This window comes from Mesoplodon bidens (assembly GCF_964165515.1).
Source record: "Mesoplodon bidens genome assembly, chromosome: 7".
In the NCBI taxonomy this organism is placed as follows: domain Eukaryota; kingdom Metazoa; phylum Chordata; class Mammalia; order Artiodactyla; family Ziphiidae; genus Mesoplodon; species Mesoplodon bidens.
This window is the reverse complement of record NC_138164.1, coordinates 62795816-62823390: the sequence shown is the minus strand read 5'-3', so window position 1 is coordinate 62823390 and position 27575 is coordinate 62795816. Positions and strand designations below refer to the sequence as shown.

The following is a 27575-nucleotide window of genomic DNA, read 5'->3' as shown; positions in this document are numbered from 1 at the left end:
AGAGGATGGACTTCAGGACAGTGACATGAGAGGTGGGTGACCACCCTGTCTGGTTGCAGTAGGTGACGCTAAGACATGTTGGGGGAATGACCTGGACTTGACTGCAGGTGAGAGTCAAAGGAAGTGTGATGCCAAGATTGGGCCACTTTGCTGGTAGTGGAAACTGCCAGTTCCTAAGGTGGGTCTGCAGGACATTCTGTTCTCAGGGGACGTGAAACTAGAATTTATACTCCTCCCCATCTTATGTGTTCCACTATTTTTTAATGATTTTTTTTTTCTTTTTGTAGTTATATTTGAAGCCTGCTTCCCTTTTCTTTGGGCTTCCTCTGTTTTCCTGTTTGAAATATATGTTACTCTGGAAATGTCATGGCATAGCATAGCGGCATTTAAAAGTGAAGTGTAAAGAATTTGCAGAACATCTAGAAATGCAAGTCTAGGGTTTAGGAATATAAGCCCTAACGATGTGATAAGAGTTCATGCCGTCAGACACTGTGTCATAAATATAAACACACCTGGAGAGTTGAGAGCATAGAAGAGACAGTTGAGAACTTTATTGGGAGTTATGTGCCCAGATTCTTTTTTTTTTTTTGATTAAAGTTTTTTATTTATTTATTTTTTAAAAAATTTTTTGCTTTATAACAAATTTAATCAGTTATACATATACATATGTTTCCATATCCCCTCCCTTTTGCGTCTCCCTCCCACCCTCCCTATCCCACCCCTGTGCCCAGATTCTTAAAAACGTATATATGAGAAATATTACAAACACGAAACGTAACACACTACATGGGAAGAACATCTGGAAAAAATGAGTGACAGAATGCCAACATTTACTTGTGAATACACAGTCTGGGAGAAGGACCAGGGGGCCTGGACACCCCAGGAAAACTTGGAAAAACCTTTGCACCCCCTTCTCTGTCATAAATATGTTCCCCCCAAACTGCATGTAAATCCGTTGTTGGTAAATCATATTTATCAAATGCAAGGGTGACCATTATTTTAAAGTTATCTTAAGAATGTACAGTTTAGTAAAGGAAATTATTACCCATGGAGTAATGGAAAAAACCTCACTGGACTGAGAGGAATTCAAGGTCCTTCATTATTATCCTGGCTCTGCAGCCAACTAGATGTGTGATTCGAGAAAATTCACTCAATCTCCCTGGGCCAATTTCCTCATCTAATCTGGGTTGTAACTCTGAATTTTCACTTATTAGATTCTTAAAGCAAGATACAGGGGTACTGGCCCACAGCCTAATGTCTAGTTTCTTCTGAAAGGTGATACTGCAGGACAGACCTGAGGGCCCTTTTACTTAAGAGGAGCTGGGGATGGCAAGGCCAGCAGGCCAGTTACCAATGCTTTGTGTGTTTTGCCTCTTTATACTCCACTTTCTCATTCCCACAATCACCCTAACTGTGATGATAACAACTTTTGTTCCAAATTCTTTACAAAAGCTTGTTCCTTAGAGCTGTCCTCTGGGAGAGACTGACAGTCTAAGGTAGGAGCCCATTCTCAGTGGTCTCTCCACCTCTGGCCCTTTCCCTACCCCCACCAGGCCGGTACTGCCTAAGGGCAAAGGCTATACCCTCTGTGCCTAGTACAGGCCCAGGCCTAAAGAAGGAATTCAGTAAATGACTATTCACTGGATGTTTTTGAAGGAGCAAGCTGAGGCAGAGAGATGGGTCTGGTGAAATAACTGAATCCTAGGGGTGAACTTTTGGCTGCTTCTTTAAACATTTCTGAACTTCCCAAATTTTCTACAATGGGCAAAAATATATAGAAACCACAAGTATTAACCCTCTTTTTCCAGGCTTTTAGTTAATGCCCTGGCTTCCCATAAATAATGTAAATTTTGTCCAGTTCTCTGATGTTTGGAACAGAACAAAGGTCACACATCTTTTCTTTAAGAGAAACAGCCAGTACAGTTTCCTAGTCCATTTTGCTTAAACAGCAAAGAAACAATGCATTTGTCTTTGTGGACAAATGCCATCTAGCTCCAAGCAAGGACCCCTGCCAACTGGCTTCAGAAAAGGTCATTTATCAACAGTGTTTAGGCACCACCTTGATTAATCTGCCATACAGGAAGTACAAAACACATCTGTAAGCATTCTTTTGTCTTCTTAAGCAAAATAGGTTTGGGCCGTATTAACTCGAAAGAGGTAGAAGGCAATGGGTCAGGCCTTTCGCTGATTACTACCATGCTGTAGACTAATTCAGGAACTGTTCGGAAGACTGAAGAAGCAAAGGAAATTACTCTCTATTGAGTACTTACTACATGCCAGATATTGTGCTGGGCACCCCATATATATTATTTTAATGTAAGCCTCACATCTAACAATCACTATCTAACATACTATATTTTCACTCATTTATCTTATTTCTTTTCTGTCTACCCCACTTAAATGTAAGCTCATAAGAAGGAACATTTTTTTGTGTCTTGTTCACTGCTGTATCCTCAGTGTCTACAACAGGGTCAGATACATATAAACAATCAATAAATATTTGTTGAATGAACAAAGTGAACATCTCCATAAGACAGGTTTTATTATTCTCCTTTTATGGATGAGTAACCTGAAGTGCTCCAGTGGTGCAAATGAACGGCCCAAAGTCCCATGGCTTGTTAAGGAGCAGGACAAACCCCAGTCTCACTCTTTTGTTCTTTCTATAGACCAAGAGACTTAGACCTTGAAGAACTCTTCCAGCTTGACAAATCTGTAACCTAGATGCCTATAAAACATGTATTTACTTTGGGTACTCATTTGAAAATCTGAAATTTCACAGAGGAGATATATTTGGCATTTTAATGGTAAACATTTTGCTAAAATAACAATGAAAGACACATTTTCCCAACCGAACAACAATTTCATCTATGGATAGACAGGAATTATCTACATCATTTCATACCTGAAAATCCTGTGAATAATTACTCTTCAGATATAAATAAAAGCACAGTAAATCTGGACACCAACAAAAACATTTGCAAACCTTCGAGTTTCCTAAGTTACATCATTAAGATGACTATTGATATTCATGTGGTATTCTCAGTGTGGAATATCAAATACTCCCATGTACATCTGTGTTGAGTGTCCCAGCACGGGAAGAGGTAGACTCTGCACATCGAAAGCCATTCCTATCCTAAAGAAATTATATGAGAAGCTCAAGGATTCTTCAAAGAATCAGCTGTAATAAAATCCATCTCAAGAATATTCATTTTGTGAGAGAATGCAAGAATAAGGTTAATTTTACCCAGGAGAGAACTTCAAATCCTTTCCATTTGTCAGAATATACTTGATCCATATGTGCTCCTTTACCTCCCTAGGACCACATAACAGGAACATGCCATTTGTGGTGTCTTCTCATATCACTTGGGATTTTTGTAGGGATTCTGATCCCCTTCTCGTTTGGGGAAGGCCCCTTTCCCTTCTGTCCCACTCCTGCTACCAATACAATAGCATCACACAGTCTCCATGGGGACCCAGCCAGTTAATTATTCCTGGACCAAACTAATGGTTTGGCCCCATTCTCTCCATTGCCAACTTTTGGTGCTATTGTTTTATTCTGATAATAAAAGTATTAATATTTTAGAAAAATATTTTTGGATTTATGTATATAATTTTGTATGTCACTCTTTTCACTTATAAGTATTTTGCCATGCTGTTTTAACACTTCACAAACATTAATTATAATGACTGCATAATAGTCTATTGTATCATCATAGTGTAATTTACTTAACCAATTTTCTACTGTTGGACTTCTGGATTGTTAAAGCATAAACTTTGCCCACATTTCAGACTTTTTTTTTTTTTTTTTTTTTTGAAGTACGCCGGCCTCTCACTGTTGTGGCCTCTCCCGTTGCGGAGCACAGGCTCCGGACGCACAGGCTCAGCGGCCATGGCTCACGGGCCCAGCAGCTCCGCGGCATGTGGGATCTTCCCGGACCGGGACACGAACTCGTGTCCCCTGCATCGGCAGGCAGACTCTCAACCACTGCGCCACCAGGGAAGCCCCAGACTATTTCTTTAGGACAGATTCCCAGAAGTAAAATTAGAGGATCAGAAGTTATAAACATTTTTAAAGCTCCTGATAGATACTGCCAAATTGCTTTTCAGAAAGCTGTTGCCAATTTACACTTCCAACATTGCCAGCGTGTTTTTCTACCAATATAGATTGGTCTAAAGGATAATAAAATTTAAGTGGAACATATAGTCCTTAAATTATTAATGCAGCTGGAGAGGCATCATGACCACAGCAGAGAGGCCTGTGGCAAAGGTCATACCTTTTTCCAGGTATGCAATTAACAATGAGTTAGTGTGAGCACATGGAACAGAAGTTTTGCAAGAGTGAACAGCAATATAATTAGATTTCAGACTGTCAAATCTAAGGCTTGTGTCTGCTTTGTCTGTTGCTGTACCCCAGCACATAGGACAGTGCCTGGCACATAGAGCCACTCGATAAAAATTTGCTGAGTTAACACAGAATCTCCTTTCAGATGCAGTTTTTCCGCAGCTGTAGGATTTAGCCACTCCTGGATTCAAAGGAAACATGACTGGTTGGATTAAACACCCTTGCAAAGGTCTATTCAATCCTGAGATTCTATTTCAACTTTGGAAAATCAGTTTAAATGAAGGTGACACAATATGGCACTCTTTAGGAGAAAAACAAGTAAACATATCTAAAAGAACATAGCTTGGTACCAGTTGCCAATATATATATATATATAATTTTTTTACAAGCATGCAAAAAAATATAATTCAATGAGTTTTGTCACCTCCATAGTAGTCACTTTCATAGGTGATAACAAACTTATTCAAATGCTGTTCATGGTCAAGGCAATTTTGGAATTACCTTCAGTTCATTCTGCTATCACTGGTTGTAACTTGGCACCATTTTCTGTATTGCCAATTTTTTTTGGAAATATTACAAGGGCAAAATATAGGTAGTAGTTTGTGTATTATAATTTTTAGCCGAGAACAGCACAAAACTTATTTTGTGATTCAGAATATGGTCAAGGTAATACAGTCAATCATTCAGCTCTAGTTCACGTTCCTGACACCATAAAGACTACCTTCAATATTCCACAATTTCTATAGTAGTAAATTGTCATACATTGCCAGATCAGTTTGGCATTAACAATGTTACTGATGGATCAATCATCTGTCATTTTTATATACACATTTTATATACATTAGACCAGGGGTCAACAAACTATGGTCCATGGACCAAATCTGGCCCACCATCTGGTTTTCTATGAACTGCAAGCTAAGAATTTTTTAAATATTCTCAGTGGTTTGAAAAAAATATTTTGTGACATGTGAAAACTATATGAAATTTAAATCCCCGTATCCATAAATGAAGTCTTATTAGGACACAGCCATGCTCACCTGTTTCCATATTAGCTATGTCTGGTTTTGCATTAAAATGTTGAGAAATAGCCACTGTATGACCCACACAGCCTAAGATATTTCCTTTACAGAAGAAGTTTGTTGACCTCTTCACTAAATCCAAGTGGGGCCTAAGAAGTACTAAAGTTTCCCACTACAGATTTTTTGTTTCTGGATATTAATACTGGGAGAAGGGTGATGCAACTGGGACAGTATTTGCAAGGATCTGATAAGACAGAGACTAGAGAAGATAAATATGAGTGTTGCCTCAAATAGGATGTAAAAGCCTGGCAGAATCTGAGGGGTCTGATCCAACTAAGAAGGAGTTAGAGAACGCAGGGTTACATATACAATCCCAGCAGCAAAGAAGACTCTTATTGAGCCACATAGGACCCTGGTGACCAATCGCAAGGAGCCTAGTGAGACTTGCTGGCAATGAGGTGTGTAAATGGCAAACTGGCTGATCAGTACATGTGATACAGTGACAGCCCCCAATAGTAGCCCACTCTTGTACTAGATACCCTCAAGTCATTTAGCATCCAGATTTATCTGGGCACCTCCAAAGTCTGAACTCTAAGAAATGGATCTGAAAGGAAGACTCTGGAAAGCAGGCCCCAGGTACACATTCTTCCCAAACAATAACATTTCAATGAGAACTCAGAGCCAGGGGCAGAATTCAGAAGACTGCAGAACTACCCACGTTTTTCGAAATCAAAGATTGGTGAATATTTTATTCTTTCTGTTTTTGATCATTACCAGTGGGACAGGTGGAAGGTGGGATGATGGGTGGAGAACAGACTGGATAAACTCAATGATGAAATGATCTGCCCTGGAAAGTGCTTACTCCTCCCAGACTTCCAGCTGTAGGGTATAACATTCCATGTGGATGTTGAACCAGAATGGGGAAGGGGAAGGTCAGCCTGAAACCCAGAGAGATTCCTTGACTGTGTGTTTAGCTTGAGAATTATGGTCAAGGTTTGCAGATGGCCAGCTCTCTTCCTGACATCCTACAGAGAGCCAGGCTTCATCTCTTATGGTTAGATGGAGCTTCTCCTGCCAGGGAAAATACAGTTGCTGGGAGAGTGCGATTTGCACATTATATCTCTGAAAAACTTTCATAACTCCTGAGTACTAGAGGTAACCAAATTGCCTCAAGAAACTGGTAATACTGGTTGCCTCTGGGGAGTGGAACCCCTGGTGGCTAAGGGTGAGAGGGAGCTTTTTTGTTCCTTCCCAGTGTGCCTCTTATATATGAAGGCAATCTGGGGCCAGGGATGGAGCAATTTCTTTACTCAAGACTATAGGGCTGGGAATTCCCTGGCGGTCCAGTGGTTAGGGCTCTGTGCTCTCACTGCTGAAGGCCTGGGTTCAGTCCCTAGTTGGGGAACTAAGATCCCACAAGCTGTGTGGCACTGCCAAAAAAAACCCCCAAAAAACAAACAAACAAAAAAACCCACAAAAGACTATAGGGCTGAAGTGGGGAGCTGGAAGAGGGATCTAAAAATCAGAAGAGAGAAAAGTTGCAGTTGAGTGGAAAACCATGACCAAAAGGGGAATTCAAGCATACCAAAGTGGCCAAAAGCAGCTATTGGAGGGTGTGGTCCAGAACCAGAAAACAAAGCCCAGGGAAACAGAAGAGCAAGAGCAAACTGGAGAATAAACTGAGTGATATCTGAGAAAAGTCAAGGACAAGGGCCTAGGGCATGATGGGTGGAACCCTGAGATTATAGGATCAAAAAGCTCAAGAGGCCTAGGCAGCAAGGTGCAGGCCGGGCAAAATTCATGTCAGAAATAAAACAGATTTGGCGGGTGGATACATAAGGTGTACTGTTACATGAGAATTCTCTTGTCTGAGGACACTCTTTTGAGATTATGCTCTAAACTGGTGTGTAGAGATTCTGAGCAGCCATGTGTGAATGGTTTGCTCTGCATGAATATTTTTACTTCTCTCCAAACTTGAGGCTACCTAGGGTTTATTATCATCTTATTGAATATTTTCTGAGAAGCCTTGCAAAAGGGCAATGGGTTCAGGTAGTGCAGTTCAACCTGACTACCGCCCAGGACATGATCTAAGGTAATAAGTTAAGTCCTTTTCATTACAGCTACTTGTAACAATTTGAATCCACCCTCCTGATTACCTGCTTCTGGTTGCTTTGCGTCCAAACCCTGTCTGGGACAACATGGCTTCCAGTACCCTACTCTCCAACATGGTCTTGGTCCAGCACCTTTGGCAGGGTCACTCCAGCCCTGTTTACAGAACAGGAATAAATCCAGAAATAAGTTCTCTCAGGACCTCTGTATTATCACAGATTGGAAATATGCCTGTAGGTACTGTTGTGGGAACCTGGCCTGGGCATAGGGGCTTACAATTCTGCAACAATTACCCCCTGGGCTGAGCAAGGATTAATATTGGTTTAGTCACCAAGTTGCCAGCTGTGGCGGCTTTCTTCCAGAAGTGCAGTGTTCCTGTTGCAAAGGCCTTATGGGAAGCCCAGGGCCTTATCTGATGTAGGAAGATGTAATGATTCTGAGATGAAATGTCTAGAAATTGCTAAGTAGGCAGATGTCTGTGAGCTGTTGCTTGGTTTGAGAGCTTTCCTGAACAATATCTTTTATTTGTGAGATAAGGTCTAAGTTTCAGAGTGCCTCAAAGCTGACAGGTATTAGTGGGAAACTTGTAATTTTTTGAAGATGATAGTGAAAAGAACTAAAAACAGCTGTGTTGAATAAATGTTGGGCCTCTACTATCAACCAATACTGTTTACTAACTTACCAGTTAAATAATAGGAATGTAAAAATCCTTGGGTTAAAACATAGACATTGGCCAATCCTGTGAAATGCTGTTACTAACCATTCCCCCCACCCAACACACACACACACACACACACACACTCCTCCACCAGGCATTCTGAGATGTTTCCCATCTATGTGGTATTACTTGGAACCCAACTGGGAAAAGTTCCATTCCATAAATCCTGGCAGAGAGCCAGAAAGAGATAAAGGAGTCTAAACTAGGAAAGGCTGCTTTTTTGAGGGTTTGATGAGAAAATCAGATAATCAAATAAGTAGGCTATTATATAAACCTATCCACAGACTCAGGGGAAGCAATTTATAAACTACTAGCATAGAGTTGGGGGCAGAGAGAGGAAGCAAATCATCCCAAATTATTTATCTTCTGTATAACACCATTATCTTCCTCTTTGGACTTTGCTATTTCAGCCAATAGTGCCCTCATTTTCCTACTGACGGAGGTTTGGAGCCTCATGCTGTTCCACCCGCCAGGGAAGCATGCCCTCGTTTCCTAGCCTCCTTGTCCCATCCTTCCTTACGGATCCAGTCCAGGAACTACCTCATCCATGGAGTCCACCCAGCCCTTGGTGATCTCATTTCATAATATCACACTGTCAATGCTCAGCAGTGTTCTAAACACTGCAGGTGCTCAAAAAAAAACACCCGACAAGGTTGATATTAGTTACTAAAAACAGGCTGCTGTGTGGGAATCAGCACGTAGGCAGCAGACTCCCTTAATTCAAGGTCTAGAGTGTCACCTTGTCTTCCTCCTCACATATCACAGCCTGGACCTTAGTGCCCTGGTTTCTATTTTCCAGGACCAGATCCTCCTCCTCCATCAGAGGGGATACGCCCAAATGAGGGGGGGGGGGGCGGGGTTCCAAAGCACAAGACTAGAATGAAACAAACCCAGCACTTCTGTGAGGGGTAGGTCTGTGAGAAGGTCAGGATGGGTGGCCAACCCCTGAGTTCTGAGGGGCTCCCACTGAGTCATTTGGGAGGGATCGGCCCTTAGCATTGCTCACTATGTCAGTATGCCACTGCCTTCTGCACCATACCTCAGGCCCTGACTGTGAAGCAGGCTGGAACTGTAGGCCTTCTTTTGGGGTCCTCCCAGCAGAGTATGCCTCCCTGGGCACAGAGAGAGAGACTCCAAGAGGTCCTCCTCCCACTTTTCATTCGTATGATCCCCTGAGGCAGAATACTGAGAACAAAGGAAGAGGACAGCCACAACAAGCTAAGGTCTGGACAGTGAAGAAAAAACTTGTTAAGGAAAAAAAAAAAAAGAAAAGTCAAGCACAAGCAAGTACCAGAAGTCAACAGCCAGAAGTTCTTCAAAGTTGTGGAGAACAGCAAGGAAGATGGCCCAAGAGTCCAGCAAAGAGTAAGTAGCAGGGCCATGACATGTAGAGAGGAGTCGTAAAGAAGCTGAAAATAGATGAGCGGCAAATGAAGGTGCCTAACCTTGAGGCAGCTTTCTAGTTTGGGTTCAGCTACCCCAGATTCCTTTCACCACGGTGTGAACCAATCCTGAGCCGCCCTGCTGGGAAGGCTCATTGAAGATGAAGTCTGCAGCAGCTGGCTGGCAGGACGGATTTTGGGATGGGATACAGGCAGAGGCATTTCCCCACCAGCTTCGCACTGGAGGTGACTCCATGGTTCAGAACTTGTTACTTTTTCCCTCACACGTGAGCTATTTTTCCTAGTTTCCTTTGAATGATCAGACCGAAAGTCAAGTTTTCGAGGTTTAGGCGCATCCTTCAAAATACCTGGTATAACTTTTGCAGATACCTTCCTCATATTCAAGTTTTCTTTCAGAATGAGCCTAACGGTTTCTTTATCTAAATTTAACTCTTCAGCCATCATCCTCACAGTTAACTGCCTATTCGAACAAACCAAGTCCTTGACCTTCTGGATATTTTCATCCGTCCGGTGGGTGACTGGACGACCACTTCGGGCATCATCTCGAATGTCTTCCCGCCCTTCTTTAAACCTTTTGTGCCAGTCGAAAACTCTGGCCCTTGACATGACTTCATCCCCATAAGCTTCTTTTAAAAGATGGTGGGTTTCACTTGCAGACTTGTTCAATTTCACGCAGAATTTGATACTAATCCTTTGTTCTAGATATCGGTCACTCATTTTGGCACTCAAATAACACAGGAACGTTAAAATGCCACGAGTGTGAGGGGAAGACAGAGGGACCAATCTCTATAGGGCTGCAGGTGGAATCATGTCGCTATTCTTGCTCCTCTGAAACCTCATCAGGGAAGAGTAATTGCTTTTCTGAGTTTCAGCCCCTCGGCTTCCAATCTAGAAGCTAACGGGGCCAAAGAGTAGCTGCAAAGCTGGGGAAAATGAAAGCTCCTAGAACCCACGTCTGCGTCCAACTCCGCGGCACGGAGATCTCCTGGGGGTGTGCAAACCAGTTACTAAGGCCGTCCCGTTCCGCGGCCCTTAAGAGTCTACGGCGATTTCCGCAATAAAAGCCTATGTGGTGTTAATTTGAGCAAGCAAGAAGCGATGCACCGGTGATGTAACGTGCAAGCTCGCCCCAGACCTGCAGAAACCCGCGCACGCGAAACCTACCGGAGCTGCCCCGGGATCCGAGGCTCTAGAGTCCGGGAGACACGCCCGCATGCGCCATTCCCTCCACTCGCGGGGTAGGCCGTGCGCAGGCGCACTGCGGCAGCCTGGGCCAGGCCCCGCCTCCGCCTCCGCCTCGCCACACCCGAGCAGGCGCGCTTCCTTGCGCGTGCCCGCCTGTGGAGAAGTCGGCGGAAAGGAGGGGGCGGGGGAGGAAGGCTGAGGGAAGAGAGGGCACCCCTGGGCGTCAGGGTGCATTGTGGGAAGGAGGCGGCAGCGTCCCGGGCGGGCGGGAGGTGCACCAGCGGCGGCGGCGGCGGTAAATCCTCCCGGCCGCTCACAGCACTGTGGAGCCGCATCCCCAGCCCGGCCTCGGACCGCGGCGCCCCTCCTGCCCCTCGCGGCTTCTCTCCCGCCCGCCCCTCCCCCCCGGCGCGCCGGCCCAAACGAGCCGGCCGGCCGGCCTGGCTCCCCTCCCCGGCCCCGACGGGCGGGCGGGCTGCCCTGAGGAGGCGGGGAGGGGAGGGCTGGGCCGGCCGGCGGGCAGACGACGATGCCGAACTTCTGCGCGGCCCCCAACTGCACGCGGAAGAGCACGCAGTCGGACCTGGCCTTTTTCAGGTTCCCGCGGGATCCAGCCAGGTGAGCGGTGGGCGCGGAGCTGGCAGCCCGGGACCTCCTCCGCGATGCGCGCTGCCAGCCGCCGGCCCCGGGCAGGCTCCGGGGCTAAGAGGGGCTGGGGGAGCACAGTTGTCCGACCCCAGCCCGGCTCCGAGGTAGGGAGCGGGCCTCTAGCCGTGGGCGGGGTGGCGCTCGAGGGCCTTGGAGCACGTGCGCCCGCGGGGGCTCGGCGCGTAGGGCTCCACCCGAAATTAGAAGCAACTGGGGCGGTGCGAGCGGGGTAAGGTGGGTTCTCGCCCTGATTAGCTCGTGTGACCTCGGACAAGTCTCTGTCCTCTCTGGGCTTTAGTTTCCCCAGCTGTCAAAAGAGGAACTTGGATTCTATGGTTGTGGTCACCGGGGCCCTTCTACCCCCGGGACAGTGTTTCTTTTTGGAGTCCGGCCACCTTTGATCTCAAGTCAGGTCACAACTACTCCCTCCTTCGGACTTGTGTATGGTTCAGATTCTGGCTCTGACCGTTACTCATTATCTCACTTGGTTAATGTGGGGATAACGGGCGGGTGGGGTGGGGTACGCGAGAGGGCATGGGAGTTAGTACTGAAACCTCTTCTCTGAGGTAACCCACACGCTCTGACTTGTATTTAGAGAGTGGTAGAGTAGGAACTGTGTTTGAAAGGCTGAGGATTTTTTCCTTGGCATCCCTTGTTGATTCATACATTTCAGATCAACACCTAGTGTGTGCTAGGGCACTAACATTAGAGGTACCGGAAATTCACGGTGAACGAGGTAGGGTTGCTGCCTGCAGAAAGCTTACAGTCCATTAAGGAGGCAGATATGTAAGCAAGCGATTATAACATAGCATGCTGTTTATTAGTTCTACAAATATCTATCGAAGGCCTACTAGGTACTAGGCATTATTCTGAGCACTGGGAGGGTACAGATGAATATATCGAAGTCCCTGCTCTCATGGAGTTTATGTTCTAGTGGGGGAAAATAAGTAAATATACCTTGTGTCGGATGGTGATAAATACTATGGAGAAAAAGCAAGTGTTTTTGACAGGGTTTAGGGTAGGGGAATAGGAGTAGCAGGGGAGGCACGATTGCTATTTTAAATAGGATTATCAGAGAAGGCTTCACTAAGAGGGTGTATTTGAGCAAAGACCAGAAGTAGGTTAGGGGGTCAGCCATGGAGGTATCTAGGGGAAGAGCATTTCAGTCTCTGGAAACAATAAATGCATAGGCAGGGCATGCTTGTTAGAGGTCAACCAGAAGTCTGGTTGGACTGCTAAAGCTGGTTTAAGGAAGAAGGGAGAGGAAAAGATGAGACCAGAAAAATGTGTGTGTGTATGTGGTAGGGGCAAATTGTGTAGGCCATTGTAGGCGGTGGAAAGCACTATGGTATTTATACTGAGTGAAATAGGAAGTCGTGGAAGGGTTTAGAGGGGAGAGATGTATACTTAAAACAGCATCACTGGGTACTTGTTAAATACATTGTAGGGAGGCAGAGGTGAGAACAGAAAGGCCAGTTAAAGGCAATTGGGATAATCCAGGTTAATAGAGGAGGAGGTGGTAAATAGTTGCATTTGAGATATATTTTGGAAGGTGAAGCCAACAGGATTTGTTAATGGTGTAGATGTAGGTTGTAAGAGAAAAACTGAAGTCAAGAATGACTCTAAGATTTTTAATCTGAGCCTTTATTGAGCTATGGAAGACAGGGAGGAGCGGGTTTGGTGGAGGAATATTAAAAGTTTGGTTTAGGACATGTGAAGTTTGAAAGGCCTGATAGACATTCAAGAATAGATGTCTTCATAGTATATACATCAATGAACTCAAAATGGTCCATATTTAGATCAATGATCTAAATATTTAAGAGCTAAAACCATAAAAGTATATACAAGTCAGGAATTTAGAGACCTCCAGACTGGAGATTGTAAATATGGGTGTTCTCAATTTATAGAGGGTATTTAAAACCGTGGAACCAGGTAAATAAAGCAGAGTAAGTATGAGGATTGAGCCCTGGGGTGTTCCTAGTGTTTAAAGTTCCGGGAGATGAGGAAGAGCTAGCTCAAGAGAGTGAGGAAAAGCTGTTGGGTTCTGTGGGAGCAGAGAAGAGGAGCATCTTAATCTGACTGAGCCTCACTCCGTTCAGCATTATCTTCCTTTGAGACAAATTGGCAGTATATTTCACTTGCGTAATGAGTGCACCACTAGTCAATTCTGGACCACAGATTGTCCATGTTCATAGGTAGTGGATACTCTTTTCATTATACTTCTTAGGGAGTACGTCCTTAGGGGCTTACAGTCTCAGATTTGGAAGGAGTTTTTAGATGTAGTGCAGTATCCTTTGAAGTGTCAGAATTCCCTCAAGAATAGTGGCTTTTAAACCTTTTTTGGGTCTCTGTTTTCTTTGGTAATCTAATGTAAGGACCGTTGAGAAAAGACATTGACACAATTTCATATCAAATTTTTTATGGACCCTTTAGGGATCCTGTGCATTTCTGACAGGTGAGCCTTTGCTAAAACACCTCCAGTGCCAGTTTCTCTGCTTTGTGAGGGGATACTTGAGGATTCTGGACAGCATTGGCTATTGTTTCTTCCTTTTATTGAGTGGAAATGTGCCTCCCTATCATTTATGCTTGGGAGGTCCTAGTTTTGTTCTTAGGGTGACAATGAACAAAGCTGTTCCCTGTTTTATTTTATTTTTAAATTTTATTATTTTATTTATTTTTCACCTCACCGTGCAGCATGTGGGATCTTAGTTCCCCAACTAGGGATCAAACCCGTGCCCCCTAGAGTGGAAGTGTGGAGTCTTAACCACTGGACTGCCAAGGAGGTCCCCGGTGCCCTTTTTATGTAAGAGCCCCTTGAGTATTCCAAGACCAAATTATGAACTTTTCTTAATTTTTTTAAAAAAACATCTTTATTGGGTTTCCCTGGTGGCACAGTGGTTAAGAATCCACCTGCCAATGCAGGGGACACGGGTTCGAGCCCTGGTCAGGGAAGATCCCACATGCCGCGGAGCAACTAATCCCATGTGCCACAACTACTGAACCTGTGCTGTAGATCCCGTGAGCCACAACTACTGAAGCCCGTGCCTAGAGCCTGTGCTCCACAACAAGAGAAGCCACCACAATGAGAAGCCCGTGCACCGCAACGAAGAGTAGCCCCCACTCTCTGCAACTAGAGAAAGCCCGCGCCCAGCAATGAAGACCCAATGCAGCCTAAAATAAATAAATAAAATAAGTAAATTTATATAAAAAAAAACATCTTTATTGAGATATTCACATACCATACAATTCACCCATTTAAAGTGTGCAATTCAGTGGCTTTTGGTATGTTACATCATTAATTTTTAAATTTTTTGATAAAAATATACTGTTGTCCCTTGGTATCTGCAGGGGATTAATTCCAGGACCCCCCCCCCCCCGCGGATACCAAAATGCATGGATGCTCAAGTCCCTTATATAAAATGGCAGTAGTATAACATAAAATTTGCCATTTTAACCATTTTTTAAAACCATTTTTGAGTGTATAATTCAGTGGCATTAGTTACATTCACTGTGTTCTGCAATCATCACCACTATCTATTTCCACAGCTTTTTCATTACCCTGAGCAAAAACTCTAACCATTAAGCAATAACTCCTCATATCCCAGTCAACTTTTCAGTCTCCATGAATTTGTCTTTTTAGGTACTTTCTACTCATACTATGAGTGGAATCATACAATAATAGTCCTTTTGTGTCTGGCTTATTTTAGTTAACAATGTATTAAAGGTCTTAACTTTTTTCTGAACCAAAGGTCAATACTATAGGATTTCAAATTCTACTGAATTTGACAGTTTTTTTCCACTGTGCCCAGAGTTAATTATAATAAAGGAGTACAGTAGTTTCCAGAGTTGTTTATTGAATTAATAACAGTATTCTTAGGGTTAGTGATTATAACTAGTTTTTTTTTTCTGTAAATGGGTTGTAGGGAGGGTTGATAAAAGGTGACATTGCCACCCTACCTATTATTCAAAAGTTAACTCACATTGTTAACTAACAATAAAGATAAGTATATTTAATGCTATTAAATAGTACATTTCCCATTCATCATATTTATAAATGCCTTGCACACTTTTAGAAACAGCTATTTAAAGGTAACTTAAAATTTAAAAGTGTAATCAATAAATGGCACTATGTGGAATTTCATACCCTAATATCTCATATTGGTTTAGAAAAAGTGGCATTAATGTACTTTTAAAAAAATATAAAATAATAGAATCAACTCACCTTAGGGCAGTGGCAGGGAGGTAGATTACCTAAAGTTAAAGTTAAAAAAAAAAAAACGCCTAAATCATGATTACCCCAGGATGGCTTGACTAATGCCCAAGCTTGGCAGGAACCTGGGGGCAGGTCACAGTAGAACTCATCCCCAGACCAGGTAAAGGTAGAGCTAATGAATTGCTCTTATTATTTGAGAGAGTTGGGCAGTTGAAGGGCTCTTCTTCCTCCTCAGGCAGTTAGTACTGACTCATCCCTGAGGTAGTGAGGTCTTCCAAGTTTCTTTGGTAATTTAATCAAAGTTAATTGAGAGTTGATGTACTCTAAGATGTAAAATGTAAAACGGTGGTTTCCCAGGCACTTGTGAGGGTCTCCAAGACCCTTTCAAGGAGTCTACAAGGTAAAAACTACTTCATAATAACACTGATATTATTTTCTTTTTTCATGCTCATTCTCTCAGGAGTGTACAGTGAAGTTTTTTAGGGGCTACGTAACATTATGAAATCACTGCTCAGATAGATTATATTTTGTGTTCTATAAAATTTTCTAAGTATGATTATTCACATGCAGGTGTTCGGTAGACATTTTCTTGGAAATGAACAAAATAAGCCTGCCACTTCAAGGAAAGCAACTGACAGCCAAGCATTTAAGGAAAAATTAGAATTTTGGAGAATTTATATTCATCACTTTGAGCTTGACAGCTCTCTAATATTTAGACTTTTCTGATGCGATCAGTGGTGATATTGATAAATGTGACTTTTAATATATTGTATAATGAAATGTGTTACCATTCTGATGTTCTGCCTAACTCAAACTGATAAATTCATGATTTTACAAAGACATGCATGGATAAAAGTTCTATTCAAAGTGCAAGTTAGACTAATGGATTTTAATGAAACAGTGTGTAAAGGCTCATTGGTCTGGTTTCACATTCCACATTGCAGCTAATCTTTAAGAAACCGCCACTTGTGGACTTCCAGTGCCCTATCAAAGAACATCCACAATTATATGGGAAGCAGAGGAATATTGTAATAACCTTTTAAACTGCATGTCATTGAGGAGTCATTGTCTTTGGTTGAAGTCAACCAGAATGACATATGACAACAGATTAAATACAAAAGCAGATGTGAGAATCTAGGTATCTTCTGTTAAGTTAGACATTAAAGAGATTTGCAAAGATGGTGAACAGTACCATTCTTTTCATTAAATGTTTTTTGTTTTGGAAAAGTAGTTATTTTATTAAAATGTTGTCTATGTTAACATGTAATGGGATTGCTATTTTTAATGAATTAATAACTATTTTTTAAATTTCTAAGTTTTAGTTTCTGTAATTATGAACATTGTTAGATAAAATGCACATAAACAAAAGTTCTTTAGATAGTTAATAATTTAAGAGGTAAAGGGGTCCTGAGACTATGAAGTTTGAGAATCACTTCTGTAAGGTACAGTCTTAAAGTACTTTCATATGCTCTCATTTAATCCTCCAAACAATGCTGTGAGTTGTAATAATAACAATAATACTTAGAGAATACTTTATTCTGTGTGCCAGGCACTATTCTGTTTTATGTACACTATTTCAATTAACCCTTGCAATAAATTTTAAGATAGTTTGAAACAGGAGGGAAGGGGGCAGGGCACAACCTTTAAAAGAATGACATAACCCGAGGACATGACAAAAACTGGTTAGAACCAACTAGATCCAAGATGGCGGAAGATTCGACTTCCAATAGACCTTGAGCCTCATTATATGCTCATTGTAATACATTAGCTAAATGACACAACCACCAGTGCCATTACAGTTCTGAGGCCAACCATAAAAGGCCAAAAAGTGGGAGGTGGCCCAATTTCTGGAAATCCCAGCCCCCTCCCCGCCCCCCCAAATAGTTGGAATAATCCTCCCACTTATTAGCCTATGAAATTACCCAGCCCATAAAAACTAACCATGCCATATTTTGAGGTTCTCTTGCCTTCTGAGATGGCCCACACTCTGTCTTGTGGAGTGTGTTTCCCAAGGCCTCTCGCCTTCGGAGATGGCCCACACTGTAGAGTGCGTTTCTCTCTAAATAAATCCGCTTCTTTTTAAAAATTTATTTGGTTATTTATTTTTGGCTGCATTGGGTCTTCTGTTGTTGCACACAGGCTTTTCTCTAGTTGCGGCGAGCGGGGGCTACTCTTTGTTGCGGTGTGTGGGCTTCTCAATGCAGTGGCTTCTCTTGTTGTGGAGCACGGGCTCTAGGCACGCGGGCTTCAGTAGTTGTGGCTCGCAGGGCTGTAAAGCACAGGCTCAGTAGTTGTGGCGCATGGGCTTAGTTGCTCCGCGGCATGTGGGATCTTCCTGAACCAGGGCTCGAACCCGTGTCCCCTGCATTGGCAGGCGGGTTCTTAACCACTGCACCACCATGGAAGTCCAGTAAATCTACTTCTTACCTATCACATCATCTTCACATTCTTTTGCGAGGAGGCAAGAACCTTAAATTCACTGGGAACACTTTCAGATGAGCAAAGCAGACACAGAGAGGTTAGCTAACTTATCGAAGGTCCTACAGGAATATCTAAAACCCCAAATGTAGGATAAAGTATGTAATATTATCCAAACTTATTTGACTGTGAAACCTTCTCTTTTTTTTTTTATTGGAACAATTATTTGACTAGTGTTCCTTGGAATATGGTTTGGAAATTCTGCATAAGTTGAAGACCATTGAAGAAAAAAATTACAAACAAAACGTAAAACTTAAAAAGGAGTGGTCAATGATGGTTGAATAGTACTGAAAGAGTGAAAGTTGAGGATAGAAAGTGACCATTGGATTTGGCAGGATGAAATTCATAACTTTTAGCTGTCCCAGGTAGCCATGACGAAATCTTGCACCATCCCACTCTGTCCTGCCCAGAATGTGAATCATCCCTTCGTCCAGCACATCCACACTGTATACACTACCCACCCGTTAGTATTGGAAAAACATAGTGTATATAGGGTTCGGTACTATACGTAGTTTGAGGTGTCCCTGAGGGTCTTGGAATATATCCCCACGGATAAGGGGGAGACTACTGTACAGAGAGGTAGAGGAGTTTTACCTATCTGGGTGTGTGTGTGTGGGTACATACTCTTCAAATCTGAAATGTTTTCCTCAGTAAGTGACGTTTGAGCTAAGATCTGATGGCTGATGTTTGCAAAGGCTTTCCTGTGCAAAGGAAGTGAAAAAAGGCAATGAAGAGGATTCTAGGTTGAATAAACAGCATGGGGAACAGCTCTAGGATAAAAAGGATCACAGTACATTCATGAAACTGAAGTAAGGCATGTGAGGGGGCAGAGTGCAAAGATGGGTGCGATATGAAGAGGGAAAGGTCGACAAGATCTAGATTGTACAGAATCTTATGGGACATGTGAGGAGTTGGTTCTTTATCCTAAGGGTAACGGGAAGTCACTAAAGGATCTTAAGCAGGGAAAGATACTCTCAAATTGGCTTTTTAAAAGCATTTTACGCTTGGAGAAGGGGTGAGAGAAAGGTAAGACTAGTTTGGAAGTAGATGGATTTGGGGAGTCATTCCACTCTGCCAAGGGAAAAAAAAAAGGCTACGGAATCTGGAGTACAGGGCACAAAACAGCAACAGGGAGAGCTAGGACAGGGAAGACCTTGGTTAAAAAAAATAATTGAGAAATAACTGTGTAAGTGTGTGTATACATCTTAACACATACACAAATACATGTATGAAAAAAAAACCCCAAGATCTAGCCACAAGTCTCATAACTACTACTAAGAAAAGCAAAACAAAAAAGTACATGTATGCATGTAAAAAAGGCTTGTGGTTATATGTAATTTTTATAACTAATTGATGTAAAACATATATATACAGAAGATCACAAATCATAAGTGTATATGGCTTGTTAGATTTTCAGAGTAACGTGTCCATGAAACTTTTACCCAGATTTAAAAAAAAATGGAATATTACTAACATCCCAAACTTCCTCTCCCCTGTGGCCCTTTCAAGTCATTATCCTACTCTCCCCCATAGTAGACACTGTTTGACTTCACACACATTAGATTAGTTGGTTATTGAGGAGAAGGGGAAGAGTGATGGGGAGCTGTTATATTGGTATATGACATACATAGGAAAAAGTGCAAAAGTGGTAGTCTAGAACTTGATGAATTTTTACAAAATGATTATACCCAGGTCACATTCGAGATATAGAACATTACCAGCACCTCAGAAGCCTCCTTTGTGCCCACTCCTAGTCATTACCTCTCCCCAAATGTATCGGCTGTTCTCACTATCATTACCGTTTGCGGGGTCTCCAAGCCACCCCCATATCCAGAGATTTACCAGGACTCATGGAACTCGGTGTTTAATTGAACTCACAGCTAAGATTTATTACAGCAATGTAGTAAGAACACACGTCTGGATCATGAGAGGAAAAAGACACAGGTAGAGTATGGAAGGATCTATATGTAGGCTTCCTTATGCTCTCTCCCTCCCATGAGGGGTCACTCAGATCCCACTTTCCCCACCAATGAAAATGCAACATGTGTGCCGTGTTTCTGCCCAGAGAAGCCCGTTAGAGACCCAGTGCCCAAAGTTTTTATTGAGGTCTGGTCATTTAGACACACTCTGCTTAGCATATGCTAAAATTCCAGACTCCCAGAGGAAGGCAGGTGCTCACTAAAAGTCATACTGTTTGCACAGTCTAGGCGCCATAAGTCACCTTATCAGTTAGAAAAAGTTTTATGTCAGTGTAGGAAACTGTTTACCAGCCAAGTTCCCAGACATCAGCCAAAAGACCAGCCTTAAAAACAAGCCTTTCTGAGGGTAGCAGTCTCAGGCCTGCTGTGTTAACTCTTTTTCTGCACAATCACCATAGATGAGTTTTGCCTACTCTTGAACTTAATATGAAAGGAATCACATAGTATGTACTCCTGGCTTATTGTGCTCAACATTATGTTTGTGGGATCTAGCTAGTTCATTCATTCCCATTGCCATAGTAGTCTATATATAATACTATACCACAGTTTACCCTTTCCACCCTTGATGGGCCAAGTTGTTTCACCTTCTCATCAACATTTGGTATTATTTCTTTTATATCATAGTCATTCATATGAGTATGTAGTAATATTTACAGTTTTAAATAGTATTTTCCTCATGACTAATGAGATTGAGCTTTTTAAAAAATTGTTTATTTTTAAAATTTTATTTATTTATATTTTATTTTTGGCTGTGTTGGGTCTTCGTTGCTGCATGTGGGCTTTCTTTAGTTGCGTTGAGCAGGGGCTTCTCATTGCGGTGGCTTCTCTTGTTGCGGAACATGGGCTCTAGGCACGCGGGCTTCAGTAGTTGTGGCATGTGGGTTCAGTAGTTGTGGCTCGCACGCTCTAGAGTACAGGCTCAGTAGTTGTGGCACATGGGCTTAGTTGCTTCGCAGCACGTGGGATCTTCCCTGACCAGGGCTTGAACCCGTGTCTCCTGCATTGGCAGGCGGATTCTTAACCACTGCTCCACCAGGGAAGTCCTATTATTATTATTATTATTTTTACTGAGCATTTTTTTCATGTGTATTGGCCAGCTTTTTATTGTTAATTGCCTGTTCAAGTCTCTTGCCCATTTTTATATTGGGTTGTCTGATTTATTTGTAGGAGTTCATATATATTTTGGATATGAGTTCGTTGTTGTATCTATGTATTGCAGATACCTTCCTCCATTTTGTGGGTTGCTGTTTCACTCTTACGTGACTTCTTTTAATGAAGAAAAGTTATTAACTCTAAAGTAGCCTAATGTATCCATCTTTTCCTCTAGAGTTTATGTTTTCTGTTGCCTTTTTAAGAGATCTTTGTGCCAAGGTGATGAAGATGGTCTACTGTGTTACCTTTTAGAAACTTTGTTTTACCTTTTATATTTAGATCTGCAATTCATTTGGAATTTATTTTTTTATATATGGTGTAAAAACACAGGTCAAGATTCATTTTTTTATATGGATATCCCATTCAGCACTATTGAAAAAATTTGACTTCACTGCTGTGCAATGTTACCTTTGTCTTAAGCATCCACAGCTCTCGATTTTGTTCCATTGTTTTATCCTTGTGCCAATACCACACTGTCTTAATAACCTTTATAATAAGTCTTACTCTCTGGTAGTATAAGTCTTTCAATTTTTCCCCCCAAGATTATCTTGACTATTCTTCGTCCTTTGAATTTCTGTGTAAAGTTTTAGAATGATCTTTGTCATTTCTCTCTGTATCTCTCTCTGTCTCTCTCTCTCTGACTCTCACACACACACACACAGAGACATGCACAAAAGAACTTGTTGTGATTGTATTAAATCAGTAAATCATTTGGAGGAGAATTGATATCTTTTTTTTTTTTTTTTTGGCTGCTTTGGGTCTTCATTGCTGCACACGGGCTTTCTGTAGTTGCGGCAAGTGGGGGCTACTCGTTGTTGCGGTGCGCGGGCTTCTCATTGGTGGCTTCTCTTGTGGAGCACGGGCTCTAGGCCTGCAGACTTCAGTAGTTGCAGCACGAGGGCTTAGTAGTTGCAGCACGCGGGCTCTAGAGCGCAGGCTCAGTAGTTGTGGTGCACGGGCTTAGTTGCTCCGCGGCATGTGGGATCTTCCTGGACCAGGGATCGAACCCATGTCCTCTGCATTGGCAGGTGGATTCTTTTTTTTTTTTTTTTTTTTTTTGCGGTACGCGGGCCTCTCACTGTTGTGGCCTCTCCCGTTGCGGAGCACAGGTTCCGGACGCGCAGGCTCAGCAGCCATGGCTCACGGGCCCAGCTGCTCCGCAGCATGTGGGATCTTCCCGGACCGGGGCACGAACCCGTGTCCCCTGCATCGGCAGGCGGACTCTCAACCACTGCGCCACCAGGGAAGCCCGGCAGGTGGATTCTTAACCACTGTGCCACCAGGGAAGTCCAGTATCTGTAGGATTCAGTGTACCAATCCATGAACTTGTATATCCCTCCATTTATTTAAGCTATTTAAAAATTTTTTTTCTGTTAGAGGTCTTACACATCTTTCACTAGGTTTATTTCTAGGTATTTGATATGGAACATGTAGGTGTAGTTAATTGGCCTCTCTGCTCAACCTTTCTCTTTCTTTTTTTTAATATCTTTATTGGCATATAATTGCTTTACAATGGTGTGTTAGTTTCTGCTTTATAACAAAGTGATGCTCAACCTTTCTTGATTGAATCTGAGTGTTCTTTTTACCAGAAAGCTACTTTAACTTAGTTCAGAAATAATACAGACAGTAATGTTCTGTGTGGAAGGTCTTCAGAGATTTAAGAATTAAAAAACAAACTTAACTCTAGCAATATGGCAAATTATTTTATGGTGAGAGTTTTTATACCAAATAATTTAGATGTTGAAACATGAAATATTTATAATCATATTGTACAGCTGTGTAAAACTATGATTAAAATATGGACACCTTGGGCTTCCCTGGTGGCGCAGTGGTTGAGAGTCCGCCTGCCGATGCAGGGGACACGGGTTCGTGCCCCGGAACGGGAGGATCCCACATGCCGCGGAGCGGCTGGGCCCGTGAGCCATGGCTGCTGAGCCTGCGCGTCCGGAGCCTGTGCTCCGCAACGGGAGAGGCCACAACAGTGAGAGGCCCGCGTACCGCAAAAAAAAAAAAAAAGTATGGATACCTTAGGCATCATTACTGTGTATAGTATTACTTCTTGGTCAAATGAGATGCTGAACAATTTAGGTGTGGTTTTAGTTTAGGTTATGTAATCAACATTTCACCATGGTTTTACATATTGAGAGTGGAGCGAATTAAGTGTCAGAGTGTTGTGTGTGTTTAGGGGTAAATTTGTAATGTTAAGACATAAGAAAATATACTATGATGTAATTATAAAATAAATATGTTTTCAAGTTTGTGACAGTATATGTTCATGGTGGACTTTTATTCTTAGAAGCTTGAAGAATGAAGGAAAGATCTAGTTGTAACCTTTAACAAATTACGTAACATTTCTGTGCCTTCGTTTCTTCATCTGCACAAGGGGGATAATAATAATAGTACTCCCTTTGTTTTTTTTTTTTTTTTAATCAACTTATATTCAATTTTGTTTTCCTGAAATTTCTACCAATAGAGCTTATTTTTGCCTTTTTAGGTACATAGAATACTTCTATCCCCTTTGGAAACAATTTAGAATAGTGTCTGGCTCTTAATAAGTGCTTAATAAGCATTGTGATGATGAGGAGGAGGAGGAGGAAGAAGAAGAAGATGATGATGGTTTTTTTGCAGATATTTAAGCACCAAGAGGACATGGACTTTGTCTCATTCACTATCTTTAACATTGTCTGTGTACTAGATTGTGTAGACACAATCCCTGCATTCATGGAGCTTGCAATCTAGTTTGTACATCATTGTATATAATCATGTTTATAATAAAGCAAATGAATACAGCCATCATGCTTCCATAATCGACTCTAGTTATTTATAGAACATCTTCTTACTAATTTTCTACAATGACAGTGTCTTTTCATATGCTTGTTTTTTTCTCTTTTTTTTTTTGCTGTATGCGGGCCTCTCACTGTTGTGGCCTCTCCCGTTGCGGAGCACAGGCTCCGGACGCGCAGGCCCAACGGCCATGGCTCACGGGCCCAACCGCTCCGCGGCATGTGGGATCTTCCCAGACCGGGGCACGAACCCGTGTCCCCTGCATCGGCAGGCGGACTCTCAACCACTGCGCCACCAGGGAAGCCCCTCATATGCTTGTTTAAGTTGAAATCCTGAGGGGAATGTTAAGCCATTGGCCTCATGGTTGTGCAGTATTTTGCTTATATTGCTGATGATTGAGTCCTCTCTGATGCTAGGATGTCCTGGGAGTTGAAAGATTCAGGTTTAAGTTCTAGTTTTGCTGCTGATTTTGTACATGACTCTGAGTGAGTTACTCCTTAACCCTGTCTTTAATTGAATGTACTAAATGATTTCTAAGGTTTCTTCCAGCTCTCATTTTGTTATTAATCAGCTTCTCCAAATTATGTTATGTTCTTTGGTTATAGGGGAGCAGGAATCCATTGTCCATAATAGATATTTACCTTAAAACTGAATGCTAAGATTTAAGTGTTGAGCTCATATTCCATTATTGTATTTTGGTTTTACTTTTATAGATGCCAGAAGTGGGTGGAGAATTGTAGGAGAGCAGACTTAGAAGATAAAACACCTGATCAACTAAATAAACATTATCGATTGTGTGCCAAACACTTTGAGACTTCTATGATCTGTAGAACTGTAAGTAACCAGAGGGCTTGTTTTTTTTGTTTCGTATTCTTTCACTTACTCACTATTTGGTTGGAATGTAAATCTTTATATATTAATGTTGGAGAGTATCCTTACACCCTGCCACTTTTTTTTTAAGATGAAGACAAATTTGGAGCTTAATAGTATCTATTTTGTTCTTAAAAACCTGTTTTTTTAATTTTATTTATTTATTTATTTATTTATTTATTTATTTATTTATTTATTTATTTATTTATTTATTTTGCTCTCTCCAGTAGTGAGATATTTATTTTATTTTTACTTTACACTTCTATGTCTTGAGTTTTCTATAGTATTAATTTTACAGCCAGGGACAGGAAAAATAAACCCAATTTAAATTATAATTTTATAGTTGATGAGAGATGATGGTAAAGAATAGACTCACTGACTTCTGACAGTTCCTTCAGCTGTTTGGCTGATGCCCAAAGCACTGTTCTGACACACGTTTTCATGACAATTTTCCTTTGGCTATTTCTGACTCACCAGTAATAGTATTGCACCCATACGAATACTTTAAGAACAATCTCGCTTGTGTTGTAGCGTAGCAGAGCTTTTCTTCAGAGTCCATCTGTTCTCCCATGGCTGCTGCGAGGACATGGTGGCCATGGTGATGAGAGTGAGGGTGATGTGGATCAAGAGGATGGTGGTTGTCAGCTCTCTGGTCCTTCAGGTCCTTGATGTTTTCTGTTGATTATTTCTTGCTTTTTTTTTCTGACATCATAGAAAAACTGCTTATTTCCTTAATCGTCCAGGTCTTGGAATAGAAGAATGGAATATGGAGCATCTTCCCACCTGGCTCCATCTGCAAAATAAATAATTACAATTTTTCTTTGATTTTGGCATTAGGTTATTTTCCAATTTTCGTTTCTTTATTCTGAGTTTTCATCTTTTGCTGTTTCCATATTTTTTGCTTCATATATTTACAATCATATTTTAATGAGAACTGAAGAGGCCATCATGCATATTGCCAGCCACTTGCCCATTGAAATCAGAAATCTAATAGTTGTAGGATGAGGAAGTCCAATGAATTAGATGGCGAGTAATATCCAGTATCAAACATCACAAGAGTTTCTGTAAAGACTGTGTTACTAAGGAAACTAGAGATGAATTTTGGAAAAAAGACTTCTAAAGGCAAAGAAAAACATGGAGAAAATTGTCCTATTGCTATTTCACAATCAAAAACCTGTTTTTTTTTAAACCCTTCTGTTTCTGATGCCCCATTCCTACTCACCAGAGATAGCCACTTTTAAACTTCTTTTGTAACCTTCAGAAAATTTTAGATGATTATAAATGTGTATATTTAAAGTAAAGTTGGCATTTTTATTTGGATCAGCTTCTCTAGAGCTTTCTTATGAGTGAAATCTTCATCAAGGAATAGAGCTCTTTGTTTTCAAAGTTTTGTATGTACTGTTAGAACCAACCCTTAATTTTTATTTGCTGGATACAACAGGAAGCAAATCATGCAATTAATGTGAAAAAACGTTTCCATCAGTAATTTGCAATTTCATATCAAAACCTGACTCTCTCAGCCTTGCTACTGTTAACTGTGATTTTGGCCAAGTCCCTTCCCCTCTCTGAGCCCCAATTTCTAATGAAGAAATTAGATCAGATAATTCTTGAGGTCTAAGACTTTTAACCCTCTGTGATTCTGTTATTGCTGTGATTCATAAAAGACACAAATAGGACAGATTTGATTGAAAAGAAGCAGACTTGATGGAACACTTAAAAACTAGTTAGGAAGACAGTTTTGTTAAACAAATAATATATTCTTGTTTAGGTATTAAAACATGTATCATCTCAGTTATTGGGATAGACATAAACTTGATTTGAAGGTACACTATATATTGTTATGCAGCAATTTATTTTGATATTTTTTTCAGATACATTTTGCAGAGGCATCAGAAAACTAAAGAATGATTGGGTTATTTTATTTCTCAAAATTAATTGAAGCAAATACTTGTGAAGTCATTGGGTGGTGAGCCAATTCCGGTTCAACAGTTTAATCACAAATATTTGAGGGATATTTTTGCCTTGCTTTGTTAAAAGGGTAATAATGATCAAAATAAGAGATTTAATATGTTTAAAAGGCAAACTTTATGTTCTTGACATTAAGTAAAAATATCCCCAATTATTTTAAATACACAAGCCATATGCATTTTTACATTTTTATTTTATTAATAAATATGGTCTCTTAATTAGTTAATTCCAATAAGACTAATGTGAGAAACATAAAATATAGTTCACTCATATTCTTGTTTATAGTCAGAGCATAGAACAGAACTATTTTCGCTTTTTAAATTTCCACATAATTCTTTAATCTTGGATCAATTAATGCAAATGTGAGACATTTTCTTTCTACACATGTAGAAGATATTGCTGTTAAATCTGGATTATCTAATACTTACACCCAGATGTTTTAAGAGTTTTGACTTCATTAGTTTGGCATTTAAGATCTCATCAGTAAACGTTTGTGGCTAGTTCAACGAAAGCCAGATATTATCTTTGATGCTAGAGTAAGATCATTACTTTATGCTCAAACCTTAAATCAGCAGTTAAAGATTAAATCTTGATACTGAATAAAAATTATCATGCACACAAATTGAATATAACCCTTATTGGCATGAGTACTTATAAATAGATGTAAAAAATTGCATGATTTTTATTCATATATTGTTTTCTGGTCT

The 27575-nt window shown here is 41.3% G+C and overlaps 1 protein-coding gene and 2 long non-coding RNA genes across 4 annotated transcripts; 1 reads left to right on the top strand and 2 right to left on the bottom strand.

The window, feature by feature from the left end:
* Window positions 1–745: 745 nt before the first annotated feature.
* Window positions 746–10821, bottom strand: LOC308620200. Of its 2 annotated transcripts, none has more exons than XR_014016296.1 (3): window positions 10756–10821; window positions 7518–7626; window positions 746–3133 (listed from the first exon to the last, which is right to left on the bottom strand). It is a non-coding gene; the product is annotated as an uncharacterized lncRNA (long non-coding RNA). The 2 variants fall into 2 exon arrangements; XR_014016297.1 differs by lacking the exon at window positions 10756–10821 and adding an exon at window positions 9228–9471.
* Window positions 9672–10472, bottom strand: GVQW3 (GVQW motif containing 3). Its single transcript, XM_081239588.1, has one exon. The coding sequence runs from the start codon at window positions 10306–10308 to the stop codon at window positions 9679–9681; it is 630 nt and encodes a 209-aa protein (XP_081095714.1). The 5' UTR covers window positions 10309–10472; the 3' UTR covers window positions 9672–9678.
* Window positions 10822–10990: 169 nt separating the features above from the next.
* LOC308620584 lies at window positions 10991–26854 on the top strand. Its single transcript, XR_014016344.1, has 3 exons — window positions 10991–11394; window positions 24744–24864; window positions 26772–26854. It is a non-coding gene; the product is annotated as an uncharacterized lncRNA (long non-coding RNA).
* The last annotated feature ends 721 nt before the right edge of the window (window positions 26855–27575 follow it).

Excerpts from the sequence above, each read along its gene's own strand:
- GVQW3 (XM_081239588.1), bottom strand. The coding sequence starts at position 10,308 with ATGAGTGACCGATATCTAGAACAAAGGATTAGTATCAAATTCTGCGTG.